Raw genomic sequence first — 14,857 nt, 5'->3', positions numbered from 1 at the left:
TGATACTCGTGATGAAACGACGCGTCGTCAAATTAATTAAGATACGTGTGCGGTCTCTCTCGGAGCGCGCGAGAATCTCAGAAGAATAAATCATAGAAATAGAAGCATCAGGCCCTCGGGTATCGATTCTACAACATGTAATTCGAGCACGCAATACGTTTGTCTAACTCCTATCTGACCACACATATCTGTTATAGATATAACGTCGCGCCAAGTAGACGACCCTTTATTAGTATAACAGAGTAAGACACGCCCATATCTTAGTGAAATGAGCCGCGACTTTGAAAATAAACACGCCATCGTGTACGATGGGATTTCTACATCGAGAGATACTTCATTCTTTTTTTCTAATTTCTAAATTGCCCTACGTAAGTATTACATTTTCTTGAGTGTTCTGTCATTAGTTGCTATTTTTAATACACCTTAAGGAGGAAACTTAAATAAAAAGATGCACACTTATGCTATACCTACGTAAAAAATCTTTCTTACGCATACTAATAAAAAAAATAAAAATAGCTATTCTCAAAGTTGGACTGTTATGCTAATCAGAGCAACTTATACCATTTTATTCATAATAAAATTTTTCTATACACCTCAATGAATTATTAAAATAAGATTACGTATTTATGCAAATTTACATACGATACACACTATTTAACAAAAAAAAAAAAAGTTATTTTTTACGAATAACAGCATGTAACGTACAGTGCGAATAATAAAATAAGCAATAAACACTAAATAACAATTTTACAGAAATCGAAATAATTGTTTTTTTTTTTATATTCCTATAAAAATATACAGTATCGTACAATGAAAGGAACTTGTCATCGGAAAGATTTTTTAGACTTTCCGTTATTATCACACTTGCAGATTCTCAAAGTACGTGTGCAACCGTGTAACGGTCGAGTTTATCCGCGTACTATAGACAATACAACGTATGCAAATGACGTCAAAATGATGTCAAAAGGCGCTATTGAAAAGTACAAGAGTTGACGACATAGCACAACGGGTCGTATCAAAAAAATTAGGGTCGCGTCGCGTGCAGGAACGACGAAGATGGTGATGCTGGACGTCGTCGTCGCGCGAGGAGGGAGGAGTTCGGAGGAGAAGGGCGATTAAATGGCACGAGAGGTCAGTGCCTCGAATCGGGGGCCAGGCCCCCCCCCTCCCCCCCCATCCCTCCCCAATTGGTACAGATGCATCGTGGAAGTATGAAACCACCGGGACGGATCGTTCACGAACGCTCCAGTACGTTCTTCCGTGCTTTTGTCACCTTCGTCCCAATAACGATAAACGAAGTTTCCACACTTGATGAAGAGTTTCACGTGAAAATGATCGAGCGAGAGACGGATTCTTGCATTAGCGACAATTCGCCAATTAAATTCTATGTTTATGAAGCAAAAGTCGCGGAGTGACTTTTAAAATTTTTCAACTTTATCAATAGAAAGATAGAACTCTCTATTCCTCGAATATTTTATTTTGTAAAATAAAATACGAAAAAAATGTACTTTTTATTTCAAGAAATGTACACTGCACAATTTTTTATAAATACGTTAACACTGAAATACGGGGGGGGGGAGGAAGGGGCATCTTTTCATAATTAAAAAAATTATTTTTTGTTACACATAAAAGATATAATTATCATGCTCCAATTATAATTAATTATTATCTCTCATCTAATGTAAATATTAAAAAAAAATTCTGTTGTTCGTTAAAATTACATATCTTACTATGTCGAATTTAAAGGAAAGCATGAGATAGAATTAAAACGAGAAATAAGAGACGTTACATGAAATAAATAAACTTTAAAAGATGTTATCATTAAAACTTTAACTTTGGTTACTTTGGTTACATAACTTATTGCTCATTTACTTATTTTGCTCATTCTCTATTCGTCAATTACTTAACTGAAAAATTCTATCAACTCACTGCACTGTGTTACACACATTAAATCTCTTTTCCTAGTTAATACATCATCATAATTGTCATTCGTGCGCAATGATTTTAATCATCTTCGATTGTAGTAGGCGTCACGTATAGTAACTGCAATGAAAATAAATATCTTTTCTACGAATTACAATTTCATACATAATCGCGATCTCGATAGGCGTTCAATTTTTGTACGTTGTCGATCACAGAAATGCCACTCGGAGAATTACTATCTTTCGTTCTTTTCGTAATCGCGACTGCAAGAAATCTCCGTCTAGTGTCATTTTACATCGATTACTCTATTTCTGTGTTCGAGTTACACGAACACTCGTGAAAGACGCTTTTTGTAATTATCCGAAAAATGCAGAAAAATACGTATTTTATTATATAAGTATTTAAACGATTTGACTTATGCGAGTAGATCACGTTTAGACACACACTTTTGTTGATGTTATTGACACACTTTTATCATAAACTATCACATATTTCTTCACATTTTACTTCGAGTATCTCGTATTGGTCGAGATGTTTATTCGTCGCAATTATCTGAAGTTTAGCGCCACGACCTCTTGTTACCAGCCACCGATGATGTGACCTGTGTTGATCTCGCGGGGGTTCCTCGTCATAAATTAAAGTTCTACCAGACCGATAACTATTCCTTGAAATAGAATTAATACGTGAAACGTCACAAGCTTCGTTGCGTTTTAGAAATATGGAAGGCCGCTTAGCGTAATAATCGGATCTTGGCGTGGCAAGCGCACGCATATCGTAAGGACACCACAGGAAATAAGATGAAAAGATTAAGTCAAATGAGTGAAGGTATAACAAGATAGTTATAAAATGATCAATGCATGCTCTTTTGCATGCATACAAAGGAGTATGCTAATTGCATTACAAAATAGCAACATATACATACCCATGTTGAATCTCCATTTTTCATTTTTCATGTTCAAGCTAGTAAAAGTCTATGTAGTACAGGGCCTTTCATGTTCCATATCTTCTCTTAAATCTATCCTCGAATAATAAACACATTTTTTCACATTTTTCATAGAGTGATAACTAAGCCTCAAATTGTTATTCTAACCAAAAAAAATAGTAATGAAAGAGCGTGAAATTTTGTATTTCGGTAATTTTAATAAAATTTTAACTTGCAATGTGCCTTAACCGATGCCCTGAGAGAAAAGTTTTTGATATTTATGACTATAATTACATGTTGCCATAACTATGCTTACACCTACAACGTTAGTAATAATAACTATTGTACGTGTAATTTCATCAACAAATATATAATTGGCGCCAAAAATGACTAGAAATTACAGTTATTATTACTAATATTATAGCAATAAGCATAATAATAATGGTAGCGTGTAATTAGTCAGAAATATCCAGAGCCTTTCCTCTCAACGTGGCTCGTCACTTTTTTAAATCTCAACTTCAAATATATACTACAATGGGATAAGATCGGTATGTCGATGATCTTTACTGCAGCACGAGCTGCATGTGGATGTTATTCGCCGCGTTCGCGCTAATTCGAAGCGCTGCCGGCATCATTTCGCTCGTCCGCGAGCATGTATGTCCGTTCCGCGAAGCGCAACATACGTAACGAATGTGCGATACTCATTAGGAGAGTCAAGGGTACGTTACGTGAAGAGTGCGGTTACACTCCGCGCGTGTGTCTGGCGCGCGTTACGTCACCGCGTGGAACGCGCGAGCGTCGCGTCGGCGCGCATGCAACACGCGGCTACTCTCCGCGTCGCGTCGCGTCGCGTCGCAGGAAGAAAAGAGTGTGTGGAAACACACGCCACCGAAACATCGGAGAGTGGAGTTCGATCGCGATGTCGCTAACGGCATACAGAATGATGATTCGCGGTGACTTGACTGTAAAATCCGTCGAGGACGGATTTCGTCATTTAAATTTGAGACGAAAATCGTTACTCAAGAATGTCGTCGTTTCCAGCGACCTTTGAATATTCGACATTTAAATATCACAGTAATAAAGTTTTAAATTATATATAATCCCGTTAAAGTTACGGTTTTTTTTTTAAAACTTTTTTAAATAATCTGTATTTAATTTTTCCTGTCTCAATGAAAATGTCAAAGTATCAACAGCTTACGGGCGTACGAGAAACTGGCGGGATCTTTGGAAATTACGGAAATTACTATTCGGAATTTAAATTAACATTCGTAAAAAAAAAAAGGCTAAAAGATAATTCTTTGTTTTATTTTAAATGAATTTTAACAAAACTTTTCAGCAACGAGAAAGAGAGAGAGAGAGAGAGAGAGAGAGAGAGAGATGCAACGATATTTCAAATGTCAAAAAATAAATCGGTCAAGTAATCCTTTAGTTCTAGAAGTCTCGTTCCAAACCTACGAGGATTATCCTCGTTTGAATGGGCCTTCAAATGAAGCTTTCTTAAGGAAGAAAATGTTTGGCACGAAAAGTAAAAAATTGCCCTGCGAGAGACTGCGAATTTGCGAGTAAAAATTTGTCACGTTTATCCGTCCATCGACCGACCAGTCTGCACTTTTTCGCCGATTTCAGGTTTCGGGGAGTCAGCCGCGAACCGGCTCGGTCGGTGGAATTCAAATTGTAAGAAGCCGCGTTGCGCTTGAACGAAACGCTCACCGAGAGTTACCGAGAAAATCGCTCCGGGCGAGAAATTCTACTGGGAGAAAGGCGGACTCGGTGCGATGTCGTGCGCCGTAACAGAAGAGCGAATTGAGAAGAGCGCGGCTATAAAGCGCAGCCAGCATGATTCTGTCGCAATTTACGGCGAGGAAATCGCAGCCTTGCTCCAGGCAAGGTAAGTAGTGTGTTGACCACGAGGCATGGGGGACTGACAGCTGACAAAGAGCATTTTAAAAGAGAAAGACGGATATACTTTCGATATGCCGAGTCCCGTCGGACTCTAGTCACAAATCACACAGTTTTCTCTCGTACGTAAAAAATTCAAGTCATACGAGTGTTTTATCAAATTTAATTATATTTTAACCGTTTCTTTCTACAGCAATTCTTTTTTTCTACCATTTTTTGTTATTTCCAACACGTTTATATACTTCTCGCAAATGACTAATTGTTTCTCTCCAATCGCGATATTTTTCTGTGTTATTATTTAAAACATACGAAATTATCAATCGCACGAGACACTTATTTCTAAACTTATATGTGTCACAGAGATTAAAATACGTTCTATAAATTAAGTTTCACAATTTAAAAAAATCGTTTGCCAATTGGTTTAATTTGAAGCATTACATTATTTGATTACACAGACACTTTATTGCATATTAGGTATATGAGACGTACTGTGATGATAGTAGTCTAATTTTCAACTTTTCTTAAAATCTGAAGAAATCCTAGTTTCTTTGTAGGTAAAAGAAAACGAGTAACTTTTCATCGAACCTGTATATGGGCCCTACGAGGCGCGCGTACTGTACTCTTTCTTCGATTTCATTGCGTATAACGTAAAACGGAGACCTGCCTTTAACCTGTCGAAATTGCTATTCTTTTACGATGATCTATTACTGCAATAAGAAATTTATTTAACGCCTCCAACTTAGAATGGCATTATTCGAGCATTTTGAAATCATTCTGTATAATTTATGCAAAGGTACGCAATAAAATTATTAACTAGTATTGTCAGTCTACTTCAATATTCGATATAACCCAAATACTCAGATCAACAGATTCAAAAATCACGATATACACATTTCATAATGTAGAAACATCCAATAAATCTCATTTGTTATCGTACAAATTATCATACATAGATTGTTCAAATAAATATATCATAATTACGAAGAAATAATGTCAAGCAAATTCTTAATTTATATAAATATAAAACTGAGAGTTTGGATTTTACTCTAAGAATTACGAATTTCCCGATACGTTTAAAAAATGATTCAGACGATCGAATTTAAAGATCGTAACTCTTTTACTTAAATTAGAATCGCGACTCGAATGCAAACTGCTAATGTCTTTCAGAAATAGATTTCCAAAAAAAGAAATTGTATAATCTCGTTTTCTTTTTTTTTTTCCGAGGAAAATTTTTCCAACATAAAATAAAGTATGGTACAAGAATGAGTTAACGTAAGTTAATTAATACCTCATCTCGAAACGGTTGAAAAAATTAACGAACGGAGGAATTCCCCCGAAACGAAACGATGGCAGCAACTTTTACCGTACAATCTCGATTGCATCGAGCGATCGGGCCCAAAAGTGGGCGGAGGAGCAGATCTCGAGATGACGATATATTGGCAACGCGGTAGCGTTGCAGGGCCGCATACAAAGGCTGAGGCGAAAAAGAGAAGCAAGATAGACGGAGAGAAAGATAGAGAGGAAGAGTAAGATGAGACATCGAGGAGAGAGTAGTTGGAAGAGAGAATGATTGGTGAAGGAGAGACGCGGCAACGACGCTGGTCGTTGCAGTTTCGTGCAAAAATAACGCGGAAAGCCTCCTTTAAACTCAACCGAGCGCGTCTGCAACTGAAAATACACATCGCGTATAGAGAATGTGACAAGATAGAAGAAAGGAATTTTGAGACCACTATGGATGTTCAAAGATAGAACGATCATAAAATGTGGATTCGTAAAGATTTCTGTTTCCGACTTGAGAGAGATCGAGAACGACAGCTTCAGAGATATTCGAAATAATTCAGAAACGTTAAATGTTAGAAAAGTAATTTTATCCGTCTTTTTTCATTTGAACTTTTTAATACACAAATCGTTTTTTATCGATATTTTAACCTAAAGTGCGTTTGGCGCGTTGCTAAAATGTTTGATAAATTTGCGAAAAAAAAAAAAAAAAACAATCGATTGAACTTTTGCTGAACAAAAATCAAGTTCGAATTTTGGAAAATCTACGTTCGCAAATTTGGATCCTTCGATCCGTTTACACAGTGTATAAGTGCGAATGCAAGTCATTTTCAAAATATGTTGAACTGCCCCCGCCGGGTGATTCACACTAATTGCGCCGTTAACCCTTGCTTAATGACTGCGCGGTAAAACGCGCGCTTTTCCATGGAAAAACTCCGAGTTGCAAGCGAGTTTTTCGCTCTGCCGGTTATAGCACTTTGTGCTCGCTTGCGATTTTGCATAATTTACGCTTCCGCTAATTCATTCACGCGGGGGAGATTAGACGATACACGCATACCGAGTCAATCTAAGTGTTTTACAATGAGGAACTTTATTCGCAATTGTCCGATTACGTACAACTTTTATTTATTAAAAAAAAAAAAAAAAAAAAAAAGACAAAGTCTCTAATCGTACAATAATTGTGTAAACATTTATTCATTTTTTCGAAAATACAAACTTTCCGATACATCTCTCAATACGTTATCTTTTTCTTTTTTACTTCTTATACACTTTATATTTTAATTGGCATGATATATATTCCGAAGACGAATGTTTCTCGATAACTGTTTTCTTTGATTTTAACTTTTTCTAATATTCATTCGCGATAGGATAAAGTTATCAAGTTAATTAACGTAAGAAGTGGTAATTAATTAGGTAATTACCACCAGTTAATTTTTTTTCTACGGAAATATTACGCTACTTCGCAAGGTTAAGTTTTTAAAAATTATTCTATACATCAGATAATATGCGCAAGGTCTAGTATGTGCTCCGTTCCGTAGGATGATTCGCAATCAATCCTTCGAGTCGGCCCGACGGAAATGTTAAGAAGCAGTGGCTGCTTTTCATTACGTCGATGACGTCTCGTTAAAAATTTATATGGTCGATTACGGCCTTTATACCTCGTTTTAATACACTCAATCCATATCGGCCAGCGTAACCCAATCAAATCAAATCATAGAGCGGAGTAGAACTGGAGACTATAGCATTTGCAGTCGTATCTATTTTACGTTACCCAATACTATCGGTTTATGTCATCGCCGCTTATCATTAATTACCTTCAATTTAACGCAGGATCGATACATTTGATCCCACCTATCACTCTGTGTAGAACCGTTTCATTTTGTTAATGCAACACCACGGACACAAATATCTATATATTAGATATAGATTTACATATCTGCGTAAAGTGTGTACGAGCTCAGATATACGTATTACGGGAGTGGTTGTCAATTTCAAAGTTTCAAAAGAATTTTTAAGGAAAAATCGACAACTGCCCTGTGAAATCTTGCCGACAAATAGATTTCTATCGCTTTCTGACATGCAGATTCCTATTTTATTTGAAGATTATAATCGCCTCTCTCTTTTATATTCGCACAATATATCACTGCGTTCCGTGTCAACGTGTGCTTATCGCGCTAATCGAAACAACGACGTCAGAATTACAAGGTAACTTCGCGTGAGATGGTGTCACGCTAGTGCTGTTCAGAGAAATCAGAACACCATGAAGCTATCTAGGTGCATTTGCAATTTTTCTCAGCTTACTGATCCGCTACGTAATTAGTATCCTATTTAAAATATCAATTACGTTACAGTGTGTTTCTTTGAAAATTCCTCTCTCTCTCTCTCTCTCTCTCTCTCTCTCTCTCTCCTTCATCACAACATAAAAAATTTCCTTCCAGTTTCCTTTCAATAATCTCACCATAATTCTTGTTCAAAAACGTTCTTGTTCAAAAATGAAAAATTATATTACAAAAGGAAAGGGCGGTTTTGCTAAAGCATCTGAAAAAATTTAGCTAAGTACAAAACTGAAAATAATTTTGTTAGACCATCAGAAGCAATGCTGCGGAAAGTTTTGATAGATTTATAGCAACCGACTTGAGCGTTCCACATTTAATGTATTATTTTGATAATTTAACAAGATTATTTTCAGACCTGTACCTAATTAGATTTCGAGATACTTGAGCAAAATCGTTCTTTTCATGCTGTATACATAAAATTATTAGGTTCTCGATCCTCTTCACGATTATACCTACGGCATTATCCTTTCATATATACGTACAATACCCGCATAGAACGTGACACGAATAATCTCGATAAACTCTTCAGAAAGCCCGTACCTTCAATTTAATGATCATGATAATTTTAATTATCGAAAAAATCCGCCGTTAAAGATAAAGTCGCGATTTCTGAGAAACGCACCGATTAATTCCTCCTTTCCCCAGAGTCTATAAGAGTCTAGAAGAGATATATAATCCGGTGAATAACGATCTCACAGAAGGATTCCAGTATTCACCGGCGGCGCGGCGTTCCGATTTCACTGACCGGTAGTGTTCCAGTATCTACCGTGCCGTAACAGCGCGGAAGATACCACGAAGAGACGGCCGAACATTTAGCCGAGTTCTCTCTTCCGTCGGTCATTAAAGAGGCGCGGGCCGCCTCTAATCGCCATGGATGGATACCGAGAGCAGAGCTCTTCGGCTCGCCGAAGAAGATACACCACGGGTAGGGAGAAAGTTTTGTAATGACGGGCGCCAAGAAGATACCAGCGCTGCGCGCTGGTCTTCAAACCGGACCGGATGAGTAACCTTTCGGCCGGAGTGTGTTTCACGGATCCTCAATCACATCTCTCTATAGCGCGCGTTGCGCTAGAATTTCAAACTCGCGCCAACGCCGCACACGGGAGGGAGGAGATATTCGACGCGACGCGAGCTTAAGAGTCGGCTTAAGAGTCTTTCGCGTCTGATTAGCGGGAACGCGACGATACCTGGCGCGGTCGTACGATAATAGCATATCGTTGGCGCGGACGTTGCTCGTTGTTGACAGGCTGCCATTGTATGGACGGGCAACGGGTAATGAAGTCGCGCGATGAAATTCTTCATCGCGCAGCGCGCGAGATCCGTTGCTTCGACACGTAAATCCCGCTCACGTAAATCTAGTGATAATTCGTAAAGCGAATCAGATTTCAATGCCGCGTCATTACGCCGAGTCACGCGGCGAGTCTGTGAACCGCTAAAACTGCGTCGAGTTGTACGCTGTCATCCGCCTACAGGCATCCTATACAGGACGTCTCAGACTCGGCAAGCCGGTCTGCTCCCTACCAGCTACGTGGTATCTGCCCGATTCGCGCGCGGTAAAGGATAATTCATAACGCGGCAACAAATGCGAAACGCATCGTCCTACGTTTATCGCACTGGCCTAATGAAATTCCTCGATGAGCAAGGCGCGATTGTACGCCGGAGGGAGCAGCAATTATTGTGCTCGCGATGCGTTACTCGAATTGCAACCGTGTTACTATAAATTCTCTAACTCTCCTTCGCTCTGTGCAATTGAGAGTATAACAAACCTCGATAAAAGGATATTTTCGGGTCCTGCTCATTTATAATATTATGTCGTTAATACGTCGATTATAATGTGAGCCTCTCGCCTAGAATAAATAAAATTAACATTGTTTCGAGAACCGTAGGTATGTTAAAAGAAACACTCTGTGTGTGTGTGTGTGTGTGTGTGTGTGTGTGTGTGTGTGTGTGTGTGTGTATACTCAACTACAAGCGCGAGCTCCACGTGCGAGCCTTGGCTTCCGACTTCTTCGCTTTCGACGTCACGATCCGCCCGATGACCGATGGGACGTCGAGGAAAGTCGTTGAATGAAACGAGCCGTTAAAACGCGTACGCAGGAATCTCTCTCTTTCCTCGGCGAATTCTCAGAACGTATCCCTGAACTTTTGTCGTCGGGCGCTTTCGCGTGCAGCGCAACCCGCGCATAAATAATGCCACGCCGCACGACGAGAGTTTCAGAGAGCGAAATGAGCAACGACGATTGTCCGTCCGACGGCATCGATTTATGCGTGTACTTCGACCCGACGTGACGTCGATGATGATGGCCGCGGCAGCGGCAGCGACGACACGTCGCGCGCGACGAACGGTGTAAACGGGCCTTAAACTCTCCGCGTTGCATTTTGCGCGTCGGTTGCATTCCCGCGCTCGCACAGAAGAAGATCTCTCTCTCTCTCTCTCTCTCTCTCGTCTTGGCTATGCCACGTGATTGCATACCACGTCGTCACCGTCGTCGCCGTCGCCGCCGTCGTTGTCGTCGTCGTCAGCCACTCTGCACGACTTGCATCCGCAAATTCGCAAATGCGATCCCTGTCCCCCGTTGAATTTTTCGCGCGGATTCTTGCCGCGCGTTTGACGCGTCGACTCGACACACGATAATTGACTAGCTAAGTGTCGTAGGTGCGCCCAACTGGCGAAATGAAATATTTCCAATATTTCATTGAAATATCGGAAACAAGAGAAACATAGAAAGCACATTTGTCATCCAACGCATTAGGCGCTGAAGAGTTATGAAAGACCTTTATAATTATAATTAGATAAACTAATATCTAGTAGATATCTAAAAATTACAATAACTTCCTCCATAACTGAACTACGTCGAAATAACTTAATTATTTTCAACCGTTGCAATCACGAATATAAACTTTTTGCGGCAATATCGGTTCTTTTCTTCCAAGTATCGTCGTACAGAGGTATTTTTCTTTCCGAATATAGGTAATAAATTAGGATTAGAAACAGTACAAGTGCCAAACGCAGCGAGTTTAGAATGAAAAAAAACGTATTTTGCTCCCTTTATAATGAATTCTTTCGCACTTTACATCGAACATTTGTAACGAAATACGTTTAAAGCATAGATTTATAATCAAGTAGAAAATGTTGAATGATATATAAATCATGTACCATTAATTTTACACATATTGTTTCAGCCGTAATAATGGATCGACTTATAAACGCGATTCAGAAATAGATTTAGAAATTTTACTATTCCATTTAAACTTCCAAACTTTCAAGTTAAAAAGAAAATATATTAGCTGATAAATGTAGCTTTGTGTAAATAAGAAACAGTACGGTATTGCTTGTATAAATTTACATAAAATTTTTGCAATTTTATTTATATTAAAAAGATGTAAGTTCAATGAAGTGCTGATTATTAAAATGTTAAGATTTGAAAAATTAAGCTAGTCATCTACGTCGTCAGATAACCGATGATTATCGAATAACGAAGGATACTTAAGAATTAAAAAATATATCAAATTATAAACTCGGGACGTCGCGCGCGAACAAATATTTTTCCATTTTCAACAAATCTCTTTTTCCTCTTTTTACTCGGTTTCAAGTGTCAAAGTGAACAAGGCGGATTGACACTTGTGATGATACTTGTGAAGAAGAATATAAACTGTTACATATTACACGCAATCTCAAGCTTCCAAGATTGAATTATTTCAAATTTGACAGCCAATTAGCGACACACCGAGTAACGAAATACGTAAAACGATACATCTCGTCTCTCTGTTGTATGCAATGTGTAACGCAGAGCTTTGCCGAACCAGGAGCTCCCGAGCTTTATAATTATAAACACTATAATGCATTATTAACGTTTTAATTATGCGCGTGCCGCGCTAAATAGTTCGACATAAACATTCGCTTTGCAGTTCTAACATTTTGTTCGACTCGTATATGCGTTACACTCGTTTAATATCATTAAAAGATCAACTGTCGCGTTTTATACAAGCTATTTTATTATTAATTAATAATTAATAACTTATCGGACTATCGCTCGGTTTAAAATTCTATTTCACTCGTGACAATCAGTTATGTCTTTCCGTTTCATTATTTTGCGGTGACAATTATAGCCTTTATTTTCCGTGAGAGAAGATTGTACCGTAATAAAAATGCAACGCCATAATTTTGAAGCTTACGACGGGCATATATGATCTATGTAAATATATTCGGCTACAGAAGAAAGAAGCGCTCGATATATTATCGCTTTTTATCGTTGTGATAAGCATTCGCTCTTATCAACGGTAAAGTACGTAGTGCTTTTCCAAACTTCTCAAGATATCAACTGTTTCCGTTAATTAAAAAAATAGTTGAGTAAAAGAATACGAGTAATATTTTCACATAATCGAAAAAGAATAAAAAAATTTCATCCAAAGGATTTTGCTAATTATCGCCATGTCGTAATCCAATGTGCTAATGCCAATGTTTCGTGATACAACCTTGCCTTTCATCTCGTCAAGGCGAGAGAAATACAAGTGTAGGTAATCACAAACCTATTAATCTCTCCTTACTAATTGCGCTAATTTCATAATTAAGCTTAAGAAGTAGAGTTTATTGTTAAACTAAATCTAGAATTAATCACAAATTCCTGATTGACTTTTCGAAAATCAATCTCTGTTACATAAAATTTAATAATCAACATATATGAAAATTAAGCTAAGAACTAAAGATTAATATCGACAAAAAGATTATAGGAAATGTTTCTTCATCATTATATTACCGAGTTATAATAATATCAAGTATAGAATAAAAAATGCATTAATTACGAAATAGAAGCTCTCTTCCCAGGCGCGTCTCTGTGAAACGTCCGTTCGTAATGTAATCGTATGACGTGTGAATCATCAAAAATATCGTTACGTTCGCATAAATTCCAGCCGGATGAATTCTCGCACTGAGAGTCTAACCTTCGTACTGTCGCGTGTCACAATTGTTTCCATACGAAACGGAAGTCTTCATACCGCTGTAAACGTGACTCCGAATGTGACTTCGACTCGCATTCATGCTGCGCATATTACCTCGAACTCGGTTACTTGATTCTCGCGTCCCGTGATAAAAATCGCGCGATTCTTGCATTAAATGAAACTCTGACCGGCCACACTTTGAGAACGTGGACGGCGTTCGGTATTTTATCGCGTTTCACGTGAATCATCGGTTTTAGAAGAATTATTATATTGTATTCCGATTGTGTGTGTGTGTGTGTGTGTGAGAGAGAGAGAGAGAAAGAGAAGTGTTTTGATTAAACCCAACAAAAAGGTCCAACAAGAATGACATTTTCAGTTGATTATCGTAACCAGAAATTCTGTTTGGTCTCAAACGAAACTGTCATTCTTGTGCGTTCTGAGCCTTTTTGTCGGTTTAATTAAAATTAATACAATGATTTTCAGTGCACACATTTCAGTGCGCAATTAGAAATCGTCTTGGCAAAAAGTGACGAAAAAGTGAGGAAAAATTGCTGACAAATCGAAGATCATTCAAGCGAAACCAATGTCGAAAGTACGAACTCTGCGATCTGAATATCGTCCGACATCACTCATCACGATTATACATCTTTCAGACGCATGTGTACGCGCTTCTGCCCGCTCGAAATGTCTCTTGGGAAATTGAGAGATTTAACATGAAATGGTAGCACGCGCGCGTTGCGGTACGTGAAACGTCCCTGATCTAAGACACGTTTCGGGAAAAGCACTTCAATTCTCAATGTTGCGACTTAAATTAGATCTTGGCAAAGCCGGCGCGAACCCGGCCTGCCTCAAGCGCGAACGTCTCGCGAAGAACTCGCGTGAGGGAGAGAGAAGGGAAAATTCACTTACCTTCCAACCGGCGCTGCTATTGTTGTCACCCTTGTCCTTGAAGTAGGATACGTTCTGGACCATCCACTCGTAGATCTGCGAGAGGGTGAGCCGCTGATCGGGCGCGCTGGTGATCGCCTGGGTGATGAGGTCGGCGTAGCTGAGGTTTCCCCAGGCGTTCCTCCTCGACGAGTTCTTCTTCACCGGCAGGAGACCCTGGGCGAGCTGCGCCTGATGGGGCGGCGTGCCGCCTTCGGCGCCTTCCTTCGCGGTTGGCGCGTTACCCTCGACGTATCCTTCTGGTCGCGGTAACGGCCATGTGTTGGACCGCGCACGGGTCTGCGGCTCGAATCCGGTTTCCAGATCTGGCGAAGTGGAGAACTCGAACGAGACTCCCTTCTTCTGTGTCTGCTGTTGCTGTTGTTGCTGCTGCTGCTGCTGCTGCTGCTGCGACGGAGTCATCGACCCCGACGCCGTGACCGGCACCGAATCCATCATACTTGCCGGGCCGTTCTGCCAACTCCGATCAAGTTCGCGATCGTACGCGTAACTCCTCAACGGAGATCGATAATCTACAATCGGTGACGCCGGGAAAAAACTCTGTTCGCGTTCGCGCGCGATCGAGTGGTACCAGTCGGGCTGCGTTTTGAATCACTGTACGTATACGTGTGTG

The 14,857-nt window shown here is 39.4% G+C and overlaps 1 protein-coding gene across 2 annotated transcripts in view; it reads right to left on the bottom strand.

The window, feature by feature from the left end:
• LOC108748766 (forkhead box protein O) overlaps positions 1-14,851 on the bottom strand; it is a 171,381-nt gene extending 156,530 nt beyond the window's left edge. For both annotated transcript variants that reach the window (XM_018487098.1, XM_018487099.1), the window contains exon 1: positions 14,206-14,851. In XM_018487098.1, coding sequence (XP_018342600.1) covers positions 14,206-14,682 — 477 coding nt within the window. In that variant the 5' untranslated portion in view covers positions 14,683-14,851. The remainder of the gene's footprint in view (positions 1-14,205) is intronic.
• Positions 14,852-14,857: the final 6 nt, after the last annotated feature.

This window comes from Trachymyrmex septentrionalis, unplaced genomic scaffold (genome assembly GCF_001594115.1).
Source record: "Trachymyrmex septentrionalis isolate Tsep2-gDNA-1 unplaced genomic scaffold, Tsep1.0 scaffold24, whole genome shotgun sequence".
Lineage (NCBI taxonomy): Eukaryota > Metazoa > Arthropoda > Insecta > Hymenoptera > Formicidae > Trachymyrmex > Trachymyrmex septentrionalis.
The sequence above is the reverse complement of the archived record's forward strand: the minus strand, read 5'-3'. Positions and strand labels throughout refer to the sequence as shown.